We start from the raw sequence: 20,540 nt of genomic DNA, 5'->3' as shown, positions 1-20,540 counted from the left end.
GGACAACCTGACTAACAACATGTGCAAGTCTTTCAACTCCAAGATCACCAAGTACAGGTGCAAGCCTATACTCGCAATGTGCGAAGAAGTGCGAAGAAGTGCGCTACTACCTCATGAGGCGTATGGTTCAGCACAAGAGACTGATAGATTGCCAACATATAAATCTTGCACCGGTTCAAGAGAAAAGGTTGAAGAGGCTTGTTAAGCCAAGTAACAAATGGACTGCAGAGTGGATTGGTGATAACGAGCACAAGCGATTTGAGGTCACACAAAAGGGATCTAAGTTGGATGTGGACCTGATTAAACATACATGTACATGTAACAGATGGCAATTAACTGGTCAGTGTGTAATTTTATTTCTCTAAATGTTTCTTGTTGGATTTGCCTGCCTGCTGTTGCTGTTATTTTACTTATGACATTGTTTCTTGTTGGATTTGCTTGCCTGCTGCTACTGTAATTATATTTCACTAATTGTTTCTTGTTGGATTTGCCTGCGTGCTGCTGCTGTTTTCTTACTTGCATATGTCCAATTGTTATCCTCAATTTGTATATGTCTAAGTTGTATATGTCTAATTGTTATCCTTAACTTGTTGGGTTTGCTGGGAAAGGGATGCCGTGCACTCATGCAGTTGCAGCAATCAGAAAAAGACATGACAACATGGAAGATTATGTGCATCCATGGTTATGCATGGAATCACTGAAGAAGACTTACAAGCACTTCATTCAACCTGTTACAAGTGAAGAGTTCTGGATACGGTCTGATCAGACTAGGCATGTTGCACCTGTTATTAAGCGGCCAATTGGTCGTTCAAAGGTACATAACAGGCAGAAGGACCCAGCAGAAACTGTTATCGAAGGTGAAAAACTGAGGAGAAGTTTCTATGTAACCTGCAGCAAGTGTGGTCAAACAGGGCACAACTATAAGACTTGCAAGGGTGCGCCATCCAACCCAAATTGGAAACCTAAGACTAGAAAACTAAAGAAGAAGACCCAAGACAACCTTTCTCTTGTGGTTATACCACTGTCACAATCAGCACCTGAGACAGAGGTACATAGCTGGACTAAGGATCTTTATGTCCCCCCAATAACATGTTTAAGGATTTAGTTGTCCATTTTAAAAGTGTTACAAGACCTGTTTGTATTTTTTAATTTTTTCTCATGGCTTTATTGTCTTTCTTTATGTCAGGGATAAGAGCATGACTCAGCTACTCCAACCAACCAGAACTATTCTACCACTTCCACAACTCCAGATGTGGCCCAGCAACAACCTGCTCCACAAGTTGCATCCGTGACCACGACTGCAGCCCCTGCAAGACAAGGTCAGGTTCCATTTAAACCTCCAACCAGAGTTCCAGCAAGGCCATCCAACAAAACATTCAGACCAAAACAACCAATTAGAAGGAAGGGTGATGGCAAACAACAGGTTCATAAATCACAGCAGCCAAGTGTGGAAGAAGTTGAAGGACCATCTGATGAGACTCTGGCTGCAGCAAGCAGTGGAACTAAAAGGATGTTTCAGTTCATCCCCACCCAGGAGTCAACAATTCCAAAAAATTATGTTGATATTTTATGATTCTGATGTAAAACTTGGATGAAACTTATTTTCGTTTGTTATACATTGTGGTGTCTTTTTGGCAAAACTATGATGCTAAGGTTGTGAACTGTTATCAGATTGCATATCATGTTTTGTTAGGATTGTAATCCTTCGAACTTAAACTTTGGTTCAATGTTAAATGATCCAAACTATTTAATGTCTTTTTCATTCTAATCCCATCAACATCATATTACATATACCCACCCAACTCCAACACGTTACAGCAACAGCATATCATCATTCATCAAAGGATAATTTAATCCAACACTTGTGTTCCAAAGGCGTAATTTAAACTTCTTTTCCACTTTTTAGCCAAGTTTGGCAACAATAGAACCCAAAATTACACTAACCACAACAACAATAACCAAATACAAATTAACATTCTTCTTCCTCTCTAGATGCAACATCTTCTCCAAATCAGTGAGTCTCTGTTCCACTACCTTCTTCCCAAGATACAGTTTTAGATCATCAACCTCGTTCTCAGTCATAAACTTGTCCAGAACTCTTACTGTTGAAACATGGTCATCCAGCCATAAGAAAACTTGCAGTGAGTGGGATTTTTCAGCTGCATATTCATCATGGCAAAACCAAAAATCACCAACTTATAATAAAAATAAATAACTTCTTCTTACGCTGGTATAATCAAAATCAATCAAATAAAACCACCAACTTACCCTAAAGAATGGACATCCAAAGAACAATCTGTTGGGATTCGTCGTCGTCCTCGATTTGTACAATATGGCGTACACTCTACATCTACACCTCGGAGCAATGTCATCTTTCTCCTCTGCAGCTTCCATGCATTTCACGGTCGACGGTAGTGGAATGCGTCTTACGCTGGATGAAGCTCCATCGCTGGCCATTTACCACTCCGCAATACCACCCCTAAGCTCTCACACAAATCACAACGGCTATGGCGACAGGGTTCCATTTGAAGAAATAGGGCACACACCAGAAACAACGTCGTCTGAGTTCCCAAGGACTACAATGTCCCATTACTTTCTCCACTAGCACCACGTCAGCCCCGTTACCACCCTCCTGAAGACACGTGCGCATATACACGCCACATAGGCGCCAGGTAAACAGATTCCGTTACGTGTTAGACACCAAATTGAACGGGAGGACTGATTTGTACAGCATTTTGATGAGTGAGGGGTCGTTTTGTATTTTCCAATCCTGAGGGAGTTAAAAGTCCACGATTTAAAAGGTCAGGGATGAATTTGTCCTTTACCCTATTTAATTTATGATGTTAGTTGTAATCCCGCATCTAACTAGTGTGATATATGTAACTAAAGTTTAAAAAATTGAATCGATCCTTGACAAAAAAAAAGCAAAGAAAATTAAATTCATCATCAAACTAGTAAGGTTAGAGATTCAAAGGTTCGACCAAAATTTAACTGAAATTGAACTGAATATAATAAAATAATCAATTTATAAATAATATATATTTTTTAGAAAAAAAATTGATTTTTTTTACAATTTATTATTTTAAATCGATTGACTGCTAAAAAATAAACCAATTCGGTTGATTAAGTGTTCTTTTTGGTTTTTAACTGATTTGTTGTCAAGCGATTTTTATCTTAAATTAGACCGATCTGATAATTGATCTACAGTTAACTAAGTCAAATCGACCGATTCAGTCTAATTCTCAAAATCATGCTTATAACCTAACATGAAAAGACAAAAAAAAATTGTAAAAAAAAAAAAGAAAAACCAAAATCTCTTCCGTACTTAAACTTAGAACCTTCTTAATGATTATTGAAGTCCTTTATTCACCTCATTTATTTGTTACTACTATTGAATATAATAGAAGTCTCCAATTTTCATTTTTATTAGGAAAAAAATTCCTTAAAACAAAGATGTTGATAAAATAGTAAATAATAATCATCTTTAAATTTGTAATATTTATTATTTATGAGTCTTACTATCTTAATTCAAGAATAATTAGAGTATCACTTTATTATTTTACCAAATTTAGTATTTTAGAGGAATTTGATCGATTTATTAGTATTGTTGGAAACAACATTAACAATGCTTTAATTTTGGTGGAGTGAAGTGGCCGATCGCACCATCAATGGTATAATATGAAAATTGGATGGATTTCCATCGGTAAATTTAATGAGAGTAAAGGTAAAAGATAAAAATACATGTAAAAAAATAGAAATAAAAAAATAATAAAGACAATTATATATATATATATATATATATATATATATATATATATATATATATATATATATATATATAAATCAATATTCATATATAAGATTAGAGTTTCAGTTAGGAGGGAAGACATCAAATACATATATTTCTTGCATATTTATATGTCACTGTGTCTATTGAAAATTTGTGTCTTAATAAAACTATGAAAGAATAAGAAAAGTGAATATGAATATTCACTACAACACTTCCGATATTTAGCGGCGGTTATACAGCAATATTTCGGCGATTTTTAACCACCGCTAAACATTTTGTAACGGATTAATAACAGCTCGAAGATAGGTTGCAGGTAGACAATTAGCGACGATTTCTAGTAACTACTGGAATAACCAACATGAAATCAAGTTTTGGTTTTGCGGTGACTTTCAACTGCTATCATATTTGGTTACAAACTGACTTTCATTTTAGCAGCGGTTTGTAACTGCCGCTAAATAGAGCGTACGTAAAATGGCATTTATTTTGTGGTAGTTAAAAATCGCTGCCAAATTGATTATTCTAGATTTTTTTGTTATTTTGTGTCTTTTATTTTGTCTGTTCTTTAACTTTAATTTATTAGAAAGTAATTAAAATAAAGAACTTTTAATCAAATAAAAGTACAAAATACCATAAAGAACAAAAATATATATACAAAAATAACATATATAATAAAATTGTTATAAGTGCATTATTACTTATAAATTAAAATGAGGTAATGTTAGAAAAATAAACATTTAACACTAAAACAAGTTAATATCAATAGTATCTACTTCAGTTGACTCAAACTCATTATTTTTGTTACAAGTCATGATTGCCAAAAGAAGATGGGCTTATGCGCAATGAAGTCGATGTACTCCCCAAAGAATCTAGATCTGCAGCAACCTCAGGTGGCAAATTGTCTCCTTGCTATTAGATTAGATATCTCAGAAGATTCTCCATCGTCTGTCTCTTCACCTTTTCTTCTGTTACCTCAACTTTTAATTCCATAATCGTCCTCTGATACTCTTCAATTTGCACACTAGAATCGGGTTGTTGTGCAGTACTGCTACCAAAAATTTGGGTGGGACATGGTCCAACACCTAAGGCATGAATTCATCTTGAGTGCTCTTTTCCAAAAACTTGTGCAAGTGAATCATTTTGTGAAAGCTGCTTAAAGGATTCATCTTGGCTCTCAATATTCGCAATCACTTCCTATAGATATACCAGAATTCAGGTTATAATGATTTAAAATTACCGTGATGAATGCAATAAGAGAAGTCGAAAACTTTAAAACATTATCTACACACCAACATTACTTTAAAACATTACTTACACGTGCTCAGCTGAGATGGTTGGGGTTTAGCTTGTGTTAAAGTTTGAAAGGGAGAAGACTCACTTGATGAGATGGACGTTTATACTAGGTGAGGGTTTGAGAGTTACGCTCATGTTGGGGCATATGGTAAAAACAGAAAATGCTTAGAATTAGGACGAGATCAAAACAAAATTTGACCTATTAATTTAATATTTATAATTTCAAATCATTTATTTTTCTTTTCATATCATGTTAAATTTGTATTATTAGGCACATGTGTTCCTTTATTTTTGCTCCAATTATCTTATTTTTTTAATGAATTAATTTAACAATATTAATGATGTCTTCTTTTAAATATTAAATTAAATCGCTTGGATATTTTATACGGACTTAAATGTTATGTAAATTAGTAGATAGCATCGGTTTAATTTGGCTTATTTGTTAAACTAATCCGTTATAAAAATCTGTGCTTCTAAAAGCTATATAAAGACGTCACTTCATTTTAATAAACTTCACTGATGAATAATAAAATCACGTTTACACATTTTTTCTGGCTCTATAAATAGTTTTTAGAGAACAATTATACGCATCTCCTATGCACCTCACCCGTGATTGATTTCTTTCTTCATGTTTCAATTTTTTTTGTCTTATATTTTTTTTTGTTTCGCATCCTGAATTTCTTGTACTTTTTACTAGATTTTTTAAGGCCTCAATTTTCACAGCAATAGGCAGTTGAATGGATCTTCGACCAAGTAAGTAAACATTTATCTGACACATACATACATACATACATACATACATACATACATACATACATACATACATACATACATACATACATACATATATATATATATATATATATATATATATATCATTTGACACACCATTTTATAGTTGTTCTAATTTTAAATTAATTTTAAAATAATTTTTACCCACTACAAAAAGTAGATAGTCTTGGACATTATATATTTTTCTTTCTTCAACATTAGCCTTCCTCTTAAAAAATACATAATTCTTTAATTTGATTTTTATCCTTATATTTGTAGAAAAATTAGAATATATAAAATATTAAATATGTAACAGAAATTGTTATTACAGTGATAAATATTAAAAATTATAATGTACGCTAATTGATCATTTAAATTTTTTTACTGATAAAAGTTTCAATTAAGAAAATAAAAAATATAAAATAATATTAAAAATGATAAAAAAAATTATCTAATTTTTTAAAGATAATACATGAAATTATAATTGTTTGAAATTTAGTTTGAAACTTAAAAGATTAAAACTTTGAATATTATAACATCAATTTTTAGTGAATATCTTAATTTTGTATCTAAAAAATTAATTTAAAAATTAATAAAATTTAAAATAATATTAAATTAAATTATTGCCAAAAGCTAATTATAAAACCCGTTATAGTCCAATATATTAGTTTTTTTGTTCAATGTGTCAGACTTCAATTAGATAAAAAGACCAAAGCCCAAAACCCATTATACTAAATTTGGCATAAAATGTTACCAAGTGAATGAATAATGTGAGTTTTGAGCACATAAATGACTTTACTATAAACTAAGCCAACCAAATTAGCTAAATATTATATTTGAAGAAGCATTACTCAAAACAGTAACATATAATCACCGTAATTTTAAAATCAAAATACAGCAAGAGCAGAGTAACAAATCGTCAAATCTATTTTTAGAAATATTTCAAAACGAGCAACAGAAATTAAAATACAACAATAGAATAACAAATCCATCTTCAGAAATGATTTCACCAACAGGTATCCAAAATCAATTATTTGAATGGGTTCACATTCGAAACAGACTCAAGTCAATCAACATTGCATAAAAGGAAACAATCAAACAACACAAAACCCTGAAACCAGTGTGCTAACCTTCGACGAAGAGCAAGATGACGGCGAGTAGCTGGAAGCCTCGAACAGAGACGCCACAGGTGGATGGACAACGTCAACTAGAAGAGTGGGTCTGGTTTCGAAAAATGAGGAAGGAAGAAGCCGCAGGGGTGCCGACACCCACGGACAGCGGCCGCAACACCGTTGAAGAAGTAGGGTTTTGGGTTGGGTTTTGGTTTTTAAACTTTGAAGAAGGGAGGTTTTTTGGTTTATGATCCAGATTTGAAATGAAATTGACGAAAGGAGGGATTATTGGGGGAAGGGGGGACGCGTTGGGGTTTGGGTTTTTTTATAATCAATCAAAACGACGTCGTTTGTTTAGGTCCAGCTGGTTTTTGGTCCAGTCCAACCAGTCGATTCCCGCCCGGTTGAGCGCATTTTGAAAGGTTTCCAAATTAGAGAGTTTCAGGCATCGAATTGGACCGAGTTCAAAACCAGTTCCCAATTGAATCGGTCGAGCTAGTTCGATTTTTAGAACCCTGTAAATAATATATATAAATTTGATTAATAATCAAATACAACAAAAACATAGAATAAAAAAATTATTGAAAACATTTATCTATATATTCGTAACATGCATAAAAAATAGAATTTGAAATGACTGACCCATATGTCTTATTTTATTATCCATTAATGTGAAAACAACTTTAATCTCTGCTAACCACTGTAAAAAGTAGATCATCTTGGATATGTATATATTTCATAATAAATATATAGTGCTTTCATATATTTAGTTAATTTATAAAATCTTAGTAAATTTTTTAAAAACAATCCAACATAAATAATAGGAATCCAGATCATTTGTAAAAAAATACAAATTTTAACTGATATTTAATATACACATAAAACTATTACATACTTAGTTTCAATTTTAATATTTCGGTATCATGGATGTGTTGTAATAAAAATACATATTAAATTTACTTAATTTGTGATTAGTTATAATTTTTTCGAACCAAAATGCAATACAAATATGAGGAAACCAAAAAGTACAACAAAAAATATTAACACAAATATCTAATAATTAATCCTAATAAAATTATAGTAATCGAAAAATACATAATAATTTTGTTAAATTAAACCCAACTCAATTAGCACGAATCCAAATAATATTTATTTAAAACATTTACATTACACAGTTTTTTAAATAACTGAAACATGTAAATAAAAAATACAAATTCTTCATGATAGTCCGTTGTTCTTTATTTTATTATTTCATTCATAAATAATTATTTTTGATTTCCCTACATGTTATTATTCACCTTTTAAATTAAGGTGCATGAATAGTGAAATATTTAAGACTTATTGGAGTTAAATTTAATTAATAATCAATAATAATTAACTTAAAATAAAAATACTTCCGACCATGTATTATGACATAATAAATAATTTATGTAAAACAAATAGAATTAACAAAATATTTAATAAGAAAACTAGTTACATATTTAAACATTTAAAGTACATCAACAAATTTTTAAATAATATCAATGTGAAAAACATAAAAAGATCGTAATCATACTATTAGTTGATGTATTATTATTTAAATATTATTGGTCATATTTATTTTCAATTAAATAGTAGTAAGTGAAGGAAAAATATTTGAAATATTGTGTGCTTATGTTAATTTTATAGTGACTGCAATTCGCTAAACTCAATTAAAGCAATAAAGAAAATTTGGGTTTGTTTTGATGGATAGAATTTTTTACAAGTTTGTTTCCTCATTTTTCGTATGTCACTATTAATTAGTTCGATATATTTTGCTAATATAATAGATATTGATAAAAGCTGGATTTTAAAGTCACGGAATAATGTAGAATATAAGTAAGGATTGAACAGTTTTTTAGACTTTGTATTCGTTAATGCATCGTCCGATGGCATGATAGAATGTCCATGTCCTTAATGTGGGTTTTAACTTATGAAAACAAGAGAGGATGCATACGACCATCTGATGATAAGACCTTTTTTTCATTGATTATACTATTTGGTTGCGTCATGGTGAGAAGCCGATTGAAAAGAGATCTGGATTTAGTCAAGTAGATGAAATACCTATATCCCAAGTGAATCTAATGCACCAAATGGTCAACGAGGCATTTAATTTCACAATGCAATATGGGAGTGAGGGCACAAGAACAATTAAACATGTCGAAGATGATAAAGAGGAGTTGTCTTACTTATATGAAGGTCCAAGTCGAGAGGCGTAGGATTTTAACGATCTACTTGCAGATGAAGAGTAAGAATTATATCTCGGATGCTCAAAGTACTCCAAATTATTGTTCATAGTGAAGCTTTATCATATTAAGTGTATGTGTGGTGTGAATGACAAGGCCATGTCCATGATTCTTGATTTATTGCGGAAGCATTTGAAGAAGCAAAACTTCCGAAGACAGTGCATGAAGCTAAGAAGACCATAAGAAAGTTGGATATCGAATACAACAAGATAGATGCATGTCCAAATGATTGCATGCTATATCGGGATGATGATGAAAACTTGACAAGGTGCAAGCGATGTGGGTGTTTAAGATGGAAGCAAAAGACTAAAAAAGTACTTGTAAAGAGAAATGGAAAACTTATAGTACCCAAGCTTCATTACTTTCCTATCATACCACGACTGTAACTGTTATTTATGTACAGCAAGACATCAACTGACATGTTATGGCATAAAGAAGCACATAATTGAGGCATTCAAAGGACGCTGAAGAATGGAAAAAATTTGATGCAAAGTATACTAACTTTTCCAAAGATCTGCGCAATGTTCGCTTAGCCTTAGTGAGCGATGGATTCAATCCTTTTGAGAATATGAGCACATGGTATTCAATCTGGTCTGTGATTCTTATTTCGTACAATCTTCCTCTATGGCTTTGCATGAAACAGACTTCATTCATTCTATCCATAGACTACGACATAGATGTTTACTTGCAGCCTTTGGTTGATGAGTTGATGCAATTATGGGATGGGGTTGAAATGTATGATGCTAAAGAGGAAAATACTTTCAAGATGTATCTGATACTAATGTGGACTATTAACGACTTCTCAGGATTGAAAAACTTATCTGGGTGGAATACGTACAGTGAGTTAGCATGTCCTACGTGTAACTTGGAAGCTAAGGATCAACGGCTGACATTCAGTAAAAAAATTGGTGTTTCATGGGCTATCGCCGCTTTTTGAATCAGGGCCATAAATATAGACTAGATCGGACTAGATTTGACGGGCAAGTCGAAAGAAGAGATCCACCGAAGAAGTTATTTAGAATAGATGTCTTGAGACAACAGTCTAACGTGCATGTTTCATTTGGAAAGAATTCAACTATAAAAGGGAAAAAAGATGCATTGGTCAAGATGCAGATCAAGATGACTTGCATTGGAAAAAGAAAAGCGTCTTCTTTGACCTTCCATACTGGGAGGATCACATGTTGCGTCATAACCTTGATGTGATACATATAGAAAAAAAATGTGTAGACAAGTCTAATTTGACTAACAAGTCTAATTTGAATTTATTGAATTCGATTTACATAGATTTATAGATTGAGACATTCAAGTAACGTTTTTTCATTTGAGAGATTCAGGTAATTTTAGTTTCCATTTGGTTTATAGGAGTGAATTATCCTCATTTTTATGTCTAATTATCAAAGTTTAGAAAATCGAACCGATAAAATTAAAGCTTCAAAGATTCGAAGATTTAGCCGATATTTAATTAGAACTGAATCAGATATAATAAAATAATATATTTATAAATAAAATATATATTTAAAAAAAATAATTTATTGTAATTTATTATTTAAACCGTTAAAAATCGTACTAATTTGGCTAGTTAATCGATTTTTTACTAATTTTCAGTTTCAATCAGTTTGTCGCCGAACAATTATCTTAAATTGTCTTGTGTGATCAATTCAATCTGATTTTCAAAATTCATATTAATTATATTGTTGGTAAAATAATTGAAACAACTTATATAGAAACAAATATGCAATGATTGAATTTTAATATTCATATATCATTTTTGTTGTTCTATCTATCTCTATCTCATTGAGGATGATGTCTGCAACCTAATCAAGAATATCTTCAACTAACCTGACAAGATTGGAGAGATTAATGAAACTCTTATTACTCTTATCCCCAAAGTGGAACATGTTACTCACCTTAAACAATTGTGGTCCATCAGCCTATGTAATGTATCCTATAAGGTGGTTACAAAGATCTTGGCTAATCACCTGAGAAAAATTATGGATAAATTGGTAATGCCTACTTAATGTAGCTTTGTTTCGGGGAGACACAGTTCCGATAACATCATCATCACCCAAGAAGTCATCCACTCTATGCGACAAAAAAAGGGGAAGAAATGATGGATGGCCATCAAGATTGACTTGGAGAAAACTTATGACCGGTTAAAATGGAGTTTCATCAGTGACACCCTTATGGATATTGGTCTTCCCCAAATGTTTATAAAGCTAATTCTTAACTGCATCTCAATGGCCAAGATGAGAGTCCTGTAGAATGGTGAAGAGTTGGAAGAATTCTCCCCCGTAAGAGGCATCAGACAGGGAGATCCTATATCTCCCTACATCTTTATTCTCTGTATTGAGAGGCTATCCTAACTTATTAGTGCAGCGGTGGATCATGAATTCTGGAAGCCTATCAGGCTGAAAAAGGACGGCCCACCCATCTCTCATCTTTACTTCGCAGATGACCTTATCCTATTTGCTTAAGCCAGTCTGGATCAAGCTAATGTTATTAACAAGTGCCTTGAGGCGTTTTGTGAAAGCTCCGGGCAGAAAGTTAGTAAAGAAAAGACTCGTATTTTCTTTTCCAAGAATGTGGGGGCATAATGTCCGAACAGAGATAAGCAACACTCTGCAATTTGCCAGGACTGATGACTTAGGAAAATATCTAGGTGTTCTTATTCTTCACTCCAAAGTCTCAAGAAATACCTTTGAAGATATCATCAACAAACTCAATATCAGGCTCAATTCCTGGAAAGCCTCATCTCTTTCTCTTGCAGGAAGAGTTACCTTGGTGAAATCTGTCTTATCCTCTATGCCTTCTTATATTATGCAGTCTGCCTATTTGTCTTCTTCTACTTGTGATATAATTGATCGTAAATGCAGAAATTTTCTTTGGGGAGATACGGAGCAGTCTAAGAAGATACACCTGCTAAATTAGAAGAAAGTTTGTGAACCCAAAAATTCTGGTAGATTGGGTATTAGACATGCAAGCCAAATGAACAAGGCTTTCATAATGAAAGCTGGATGGGGTTTGGTTGAGAAGAAAGACGCACTTTGGGTCAGAATTCTTAGATCAAAATATGGCAGTGGTAACAATGTCTTCCCTAGAGTAGAAAGGAAGAGGAGCAACTCAAACCTCTGGAAAGGAATTTGTCAGTTGTGGCCGGAAGTCCAAAGTAACTGCATTTGGAGGATAGGGGATGGGGCCCAAATTCGTTTCTGGGACCATAACTGGGTTTCGGGACTAGGTCGTCTCGATAGAGTCGCAAATCAGGTAAGTAGTAATTTTAATTACTCAAATTCACTGATGGAGTTTCTTGACGTTTCAGGGTATTGGGATACTAGGAAGCTACAAGAACTATTACCGGAGGATGCGGTGAAAAAGATAGTGGCAATTTCTCCTCCATCTCCATGGAAAGATACTGACCATTTAGCTTGGGGCCTCACCCCTGATGGGATTTTCAGCACCAAGTTAGCGTACCAGAGCTTGTCTGAAGGGCAACATACTCCGAATACAGTTTTTAAGCAGGTATGGAATTGGCAAGGTCCGGAGCGAATCAGAACGTTCCTCTGGTTGGTGGCCCATAATGCCATCCTTACTAATACAAAGAGAAGGCGAAGACATCTGACGAACGATGATTCCTGGCCACAGTGCCAGCATCATGATGAAACAGTTATTCATGTGCTACGAGATTGTTCCTACGCGCAATGCATTTGGAAATATCTTCTCCCTCCCAATTTTGTGAACTCTTTCTTCAATACGGATCTGAAGGACTGGCTGATGCAGAACCTCACTAGCAAGAATGAATGGCCATGTCTCTTTGGTGTAGCTGCCTCCTCTATATGGCACTTCAGGAACAAGCTCATTTTTAACGGCCAGTCTATTCCAATGGTTACTACGGTGAGTCGAATTAAAGCTCGATCGGAGGAATTTCTAAAAGTCACGAAAAGCAACATTCTACCCAGGAATCTCCAGGCTGCCGGGGATTGCTACATTGCTTGGTCTCGACCCCTACAGATTTTGTGAAACTTAATGTTGACGGCTCCCTTTATGCCTATAGAAACAATGCGGCGTGTGGTGGAGTGTTTAGAGATGCAGATGGTAGATTTTTGAAAGGTTTTTCATGTAATTTAGGTGGATGCTCTATTATGTACGCTGAATTATGGGCAATCGTCCATGGCCTGCAAATTGCAGTAGTTAATGGATACCAATCCATTATCGTAGAATCTGATTCAGTTGCGGCTATCAAGTTCATCAACCATGGCTGCACCTCAACTCATCCCTGTGCCCCCTCATCCAAGACATTCGTATCATGGCAGCTCGCTTGCAACGCACTATTGTCTATTTGGTTACACTCCCTTCGTGAAGCTAACTCAGTAGCAGACCTTCTAGCCAAAAAAAGGCAGGATATGCCTCTTGGTTTACACCTGTTCAATAGAGCACTATCTGAAATTAGTTATGCACTCTTTTGTGATTGTTACGGGGCCCTCCGTTTAAGAGGGTCTTGATCTGTTCCTTTTTCTTTTGCTTTTTTCTTTTCTGTTTTCTTTTGCTGTTGGGGTCCTTTCCCCCCTTGATCATCAAAAAAAAATCTATCTCTATCTCTGTTTATCCAAATCCCACATTCTTAACACACATAATCCTCCAACAATGTATTGTCACCATTATCAATTGCAAAAGGACAACAAATCACGGAACGGTACTAATTCTGAAATGAACTTAGAAACTTCTATATTATTATATTTATAGAATATCTTTATAAATTAAGGGGGAAAGGGAACTCATTACAATTTCAAAGAATATTGAAACAATGATGTGCTAATGTAATGTAATACAATGAAAAATTGTACTAGAAGGACTATCTCAAAGCAGAATTTCTATACTAGCTAACAATATAAACAATTTGATGACTGGATACGAATGAGGGCTTTTTAGTCTTTTCCGGTAGCCAAAGGAACTCCAATGTTAAAGAAGCCTCTTGAAAAGTATTAAAGAGGTAAAGAGGTGAAGTAGAACCAAGTTATTAATGTAAAGACCTGAATCAAATGCAGAAATATAAGTTAGACATTCATCAGTGTGATTGCATTATTAAAAGGATTATAAAGAATTATTGTGATGTTACCATATTTCTCTGCTTATATTTTTCTTCAAAGCTTAAATATTTTAGTTTATATTACATGATACATCATTTTTTTTTTAGGATACTGTAAAATTGCTCCATCAACATGATGCAAGTACTTCCATTTAAGAAATATATTAAATTGTGAAACTTTTTCTATTAAAGTAAATGGAAAAAAAAGGAAAGAGAGATCTATGAAAAAGTTGCACCAATCAAGATATATCCTTGATGGAAATGCCGAAGGGGTAAATTAGTGGACTATAGTCAATTCATGACTGTTTTGTTACCCTTCTTTCCCTTCCTCTCAAAAAATGGGTCATGAATCTCATAACTAAGCAAATCAGCATCAAATAAAATTAAAAAGTCAAACTGGCTTGTTGACCTTCATGTAAGACATTCTAAAACAAAACATGTATGCAAGAACAGATGAGTCTAGTTTCTTTGAAAGTGAAGACATCATCAGATATTGAAAAACTAGTTTGTATTGATTCAGCAGATTAGACAATGGTTCTTACCATTTTGTGAAGACGTCGCTGTGGGAAGCGATGGAAGTTTCGTCGCTGCAGTTGCATGAGTCCAAGAAACGAATAAATTTAGACATAGCGAAAAGAGTAACAGAATATTTATTTATGTATTTGATATAAAAATATTCATGGAGCTTACACATACTTCTATTGCATGAGGACGGAAGCAGCGACAATGATGATGAAGGCCATGGAGCTACAATGTTGTCGTTAAGATCACACATGAATCCAACACCGGACGATTTATCAAATACTGCGTCCGAAGGCAGACTTGGCAAAAGGCAGCCAGATTCTACATGAAATCGAAATAATTAATTAAGTTCGGATACTATATGATAAGGGAAAATTAGATGCAATCTTCAGAAGCATAAGATTTTTCCCATTAATGTATAGTACTTATCAAAGTAACAAGCATAAGATTTTTTCCACTAATTAAACTCGACTACAATGAAAACAATCTGCATTTACTGGGACTAAACTTATTTCAGCCTTTTGTTTTAAAAATTTGATCCCAGTATAGGTTCAAGCTTAAACAAAATTAAACAATAATAGCATGTCAAAAACCACTCTTATTATGATGACAAAAGGGAACAATAAAAGTACAAACTATTCTTGTTTCAACAGGATGGTAAAGAAAAATATATATCAAGATAAAAATCTATGCTGTAAGAGATACCTTGTGATCCAACTGATCCATATCCATGAGAAAATCAAACGACCATCGACAATACATTGCAGAACAGAACAAGTAGCAGTATCAGTACTCAGCAAAAACCAAAATAGTACTTCGTCCTTTTCAAAATAAATGTGGCCTTGGACTAAATTGGTATGTTCAAAAACCAAGATATTTCGACATAACTGCATCGAGATACATTATCCAATGTACCAATTTAGTCAAATGTAACAAACATTTATTTTGTAAAGAAGTAGTTGTTTCTTAAGCAAGGGAAATTTAACAATGCCAACCTTGAAGAGAAAAGTCCTTGAGGCCGATTCGACAAAGATTATACACATTATTGGAGACATTAGCATTTTGCAACTTCTTGCCCAGTGATGCAGCACATTTCAAGGCTTGCAGATTGGTTATGAAGCTCTGGTCTTGCAAATAGGACACATAGCTTTTGATGGCTTTGCAGCAACTTGTTTGGTTACTTATATCATTTCTGCACTCTTTCACTACACTTGTGACATTCGGCAAAACCAACGGACAAACTGAGCCAAGTGATACAATAACATTAAACATGAACATGTTAGATTATGCTTCATATTTCAGTAAATTAGACAAGAGAGTACTAAATAATCAAACATGATAGATGAGGGCTTATTTTCAGTTTAGTTTTCCCCCTTTACTAACCTTTGTTTAGGTTGCAGTTTGAGAGACCCCTAAAAACACTATTTGCAGCCGATGGATCAAGTTTACTAGCCAGCCAACGAAGGACAATATTCTTACAATCTTGGATCCTAGTTGTCTTCCCAGGCAAGCTATGGTTACCATTTGAGTTCGACATATCATTCAAGGCTATTTTCCTTGCAGCATCATTTATAGCATTTTGGCAAACTTGGTTGCAACACTCATTTACGGGATCAATTTTTCTACAAGCAGTCAGAAGTCTTGATGAGTCAACAATGCTCTCAACTTCATCAACAAATACAATAGGACACGAGCCTTCAGTGAGATTCACTGGATGGACTGAACATATTTTCCTTAAGTCATCGTTTGCTCCTTGATTGACGAGGACCTTCTTAACATCAGAGAGGCAATGCCGAGCATGAGTTGTGTTCAATGCTAGTACCCCAGAGAATTTGCTTGATTGACCAATAAGGACCAACAGCATGGCATCAAATTGAGGACAACATAGTACATTCGCCAAAAATGGAGCAAAGGAAGTCCAGCAATCAGTAGCAGTTGTGGTCATTATATCTTCGGCAGCAGAGAAATTTAATGAACATAGACCTGCAAGTAAAAGGGAACTTTAGATCATCTTAACAGCTAAAAGGAGTGGCAACTCAAAGCATTTCAAGATAAATTTTTACAGTGGATTGTTCACTTGTTTTTAGTTATCCTTTGATGATGGGGTTGGGGCTGATTAACCTCAAAACACTACTATGACGAGTGGAATAATGTGGTGAAGGAAAAATAAAGTGATCTCGTTGTTCGTTGGTAAGATGCTACTTATAGTCTCATCCATGATAATGGATTTAATCATATGATGAAGTTAGGAATAAATGCAAAGTCAGCACATTTGCAAGGATATCCGAATTTTCCTAATGAATGAATAAGTCAAAATCATTTCTAAGATATAATTGCATCACAATAGACTTAATCTCCATTTATCCAGTTAAACTTCCCTCAATTTCACCACCAAACATAATGTGTTAAACAGTTATAAGTACATGTGAAAATGATATTTTATCAAATGAAAATTCCCAACCTATGATCTCACACTAGCAAATTGAAAAGGAAAAGTTTACTGTACCTGACAGTTTAGACTGAGGCATAGAGTAGTTTTTGAAAGGCGTCAATGGTGAAGGCGCTAAAAGAGGCAAAAATGGCTGTGGCTGTGCACTTGGAGAGATATCAAGAGGCAGCATGCCATCCTTCGTTGTGATCGAAATGGAATATTTTGTACCACTGGTTGGAGAGCCCTGAGACTTGTTCATACCTGCTTAGAGGCAAATTAAATTACATCATAAAGAGTGATATTTCTTACAGAAAAAGGAACACTCCAACATTGACTAAGGAAATGTTTGTGAGTGTTGATTTTAGAGGAAAATGGAGAGAAGGGAATAGCTTTCAAGTGTAAGGTGAAGTCCATTCTACCCTTCCAAACTTCCCCCCAAAAACTTCCAACTCGCAAACACATGCTTAAAGTCTAAGATACCGAAATAAGTATACTTGTGTTCAGTGTTCATCAAGTACAAACCCAAAATAAAGAACAATAGCAGGCTAACTTTAATGACATTCAGTTCTTCATTTCTTATTGTAAATGGTTTTAATTAAAAAAAAAGGGACCTAACATTTCTAAAGAGTTTGCCTATTACTTTGGTAGCACATTTTCATTCGTTTGCAATAAGATAAACACTGCCATAGAAAATTGGACCAATACTCCCTCTTTAACCATGGGTTTTACTCAAATCTATAACATCAATACTATACTATTCTACTTGATTTCATGTTGAACAATTCTATTCTCCAAGAATTTCCAACCTATAGTAATTTTGGGTTTCCTTCAACACACACAAAGCTTCATACAATACTCAGCTTGAATTTAAAACATCACAATATACAAGAAACTGCAAATGCAAACTTAATTCCAATGCTTATTGCAATGCCATTACATAATCTAACAGAAATTTAAGAACAAAGACGACAAAAGATACAAACTTGCAACTATAAATGGCAATTAAAGCAACAAGAATTGAAATTAGCAATTATGGGTCATGCAGATATATTCAAGAAATAGAACATACACATAAGTAGAGGAAGAAACAGAGTAATTTGAAGGAGACTCAGAGAATGCAACTCCTTCATGTTTGAAGCTTGAAACTAACCAACACAGTGAATTCCAAAGTGCACATTAACAACACTTTCCTAAATCCACAATCTCACAGAACAATCCTCAATGCAAAAAAGAAACAAAAACAAAAATGGATAGCAATGTTGAAAAGAAGAAGTAGTGAAATAACTTGGAAAGAACCCTCTTATTTTTTTGTTTCTTTCAGTTTTTACCGATTTGACTCAGTGAGTGAGTCACTGTTTTTGAGTCCTCAGAGAAGGGAGAGAGAGAGAGACATGGAAATGCCAGCTACAATATCAGGGAAGATCACGTGCCAGGCACGTGATAGATTGAATGCCATGTGGAGTGGTAGCTTCGGTAGTTAATAACTTAATTACATCTTGGCCCTGCAGCAGCATTGCCATGCTGAAACTTTCAACCGTTCGATGGAAGTATAAAATGGACTAAGAACCGTTGGATTGTCGAAGAGAAAGCATGAAAGTTTTGAATGAATTACCATTTTTACTTGTTGAATTTTAAAAAGCTTACAAAGTTATCAATGTTGTAAAATAACTAAATAAATAAATAAAAAAAGGTAATAAATATAAATATAAAAATATAATTAAATAATTCTAGTAGTAATATTTACTAGAATTATTAAATTAATATAATAGATATAATTAATATGTTTAATATATAAGAGAGAGAATAGTACAAAAGAAAGAGAGTAAAGAATATTTGATATTCTTATTGTTGTTGTGTCTTTCGTCACAAGCAAAGCCTCTATTTATATACATACATAAAGTTACTTTGTCAAATCTTATTAAACGTAATTTCTCTTGAAAATTGATTCCTTCTGTCTTGAGAAGGTTAGTCCACTCAAGACATACGTGGTCATCTATATCTTTACGACACTCCCCCTTAGATGACCATTTAGGATTATTGTCCCATTAAAACCTTACTAAAAAAAATCCAGTGGAAAAAAACCTTAGTGAAGGAAAAATAGTACAATATCTTTTGTGATAGGGACTGCCTCATTAATAACATTGTCAAGAAAAATCCAATGAGAAAAAAAAACTGACCAAGGAAAAAAGAGTACAGTCTTCCCCTCTTGTCGACATCAGTTGATGTCTCGAAATCGGCGCATTTCAATCTCATGTACCAATCTTTCAAAGGAGGGTTTTGGGAGTGACTTTGTAAATAAATCTGCCAGATTGTCACTTGAGCGGATCTGTTGGATATCAATTGTCCCTTGATTTTGAAGATCACGAGTGAAGAAGAATTTGGGAGAAATATGCTTTGTTCTATCACCTTTGATATATCCACCTTTAAGTTGAGCAATACATGTTGTATTATCTTCAAACAGGACAGTTGGAGCTATCTTATGGTCAATCAGTCCACATGATGACATAATATATTGAATCAAACTCCTGAGCCAAAAACACTCGCGACTAGCTTCATGTATCACAATTATTTCAGCATGATTAGAGGAGGTTGCTGCTATCGTCTGTTTTGTGGACCTCCATGATATAGTTGTACCACCATATGTGAACAGTATCCTGTTTGAGATCTCCCTTTATGTGGATCAGACAAGTATCCAGCATCTGCATAGCCAACTAATTGTGACTTGGATCCATAGGGATAAAACAATCTCAAATCAACCATTCCATGAAGATATCAAAAGATTTGTTTGACTTCACTCCAATGTCTTCTGGTTGGAGATGAACTATATCTTGCTAGTAAATTCAAAGCAAATGATATATCGGGTCGTGTATTATTAGCAAGATACATTAGTGCTCCAATGGCACTAAAATATGGTACTTCAGGACCAAGGATATCTTCATTTTCTTCTTTAGGATGGAATTGATTCTTTTTCACATCCAAAGATCTTACGATCATTGGGGTACTCAAGGGATGTGACTTACCCATATAAAATTTTTTCAAGATCTTTTTTATGTATGTCGTTTGATGAATAAAGATCCAATTTTTTTTATGCTCGATCTGCAGGCCAAGACAAAATTTAGTCTTTCCAAGATCTTTCATCTCAAACTCTTCTTTTAGAGTTTTTTATAATTGTTAGAATCTCTTCAGGAGTTCCAATGATATTTAAATCATCAGCGTACACAGCAATTATAACGAATCCAGATGCAGTTTTCTTTATGAAAACACACGAGCATATATC

The 20,540-nt window shown here is 33.9% G+C and overlaps 1 protein-coding gene across 4 annotated transcripts; it reads right to left on the bottom strand.

Moving 5' to 3' along the window:
* Positions 1-13,927: 13,927 nt before the first annotated feature.
* LOC112789606 (uncharacterized GPI-anchored protein At1g61900) lies at positions 13,928-18,786 on the bottom strand. 4 transcript variants are annotated; one of them, XR_011879546.1, is made up of 8 exons: positions 18,333-18,717; positions 17,339-17,524; positions 16,216-16,815; positions 15,828-16,073; positions 15,538-15,719; positions 15,007-15,153; positions 14,853-14,897; positions 13,928-14,254 (listed from the first exon to the last, which is right to left on the bottom strand). XR_011879546.1 is itself a non-coding variant. In XM_025831568.2 (8 exons), the coding sequence occupies exons 1-8, from the start codon at positions 18,391-18,393 to the stop codon at positions 14,184-14,186; spliced, it is 1,368 nt and encodes a 455-aa protein (XP_025687353.1). In that variant the 5' UTR covers positions 18,394-18,717; the 3' UTR covers positions 13,928-14,183. The 4 variants fall into 4 exon arrangements, 2 of the variants coding, with proteins under 2 accessions (XP_025687353.1, XP_072088522.1); XM_025831568.2 differs by having other exon boundaries at positions 15,538-15,549; XR_011879547.1 differs by lacking the exon at positions 15,538-15,719 and having other exon boundaries at positions 15,819-16,073; positions 18,333-18,786.
* Between the last annotated feature and the right edge of the window lie 1,754 nt (positions 18,787-20,540).

Source organism: Arachis hypogaea, chromosome 3 (assembly GCF_003086295.3).
Source record: "Arachis hypogaea cultivar Tifrunner chromosome 3, arahy.Tifrunner.gnm2.J5K5, whole genome shotgun sequence".
NCBI classification, from domain to species: domain Eukaryota; kingdom Viridiplantae; phylum Streptophyta; class Magnoliopsida; order Fabales; family Fabaceae; genus Arachis; species Arachis hypogaea.
This window is presented reverse-complemented; position numbering and strand designations above follow the sequence as displayed.

Coding starts and splice junctions, on each gene's coding strand:
- LOC112789606 (XM_025831568.2), bottom strand. CDS start 18,393: ATGAAGGAGTTGCATTCTCTGAGTCTCCTTCAAATTACTCTGTTTCTT. Junction 14,898..15,006: donor TCCGTCCTCATGCAATAGAA/GTATGTGTAAGC, acceptor ATGCAACTGCAG/CGACGAAACTTCCATCGCTT. Junction 14,255..14,852: donor AGCGACGTCTTCACAAAATG/GTAAGAACCATT, acceptor CATTTGATTCAG/GTCTTTACATTAATAACTTG.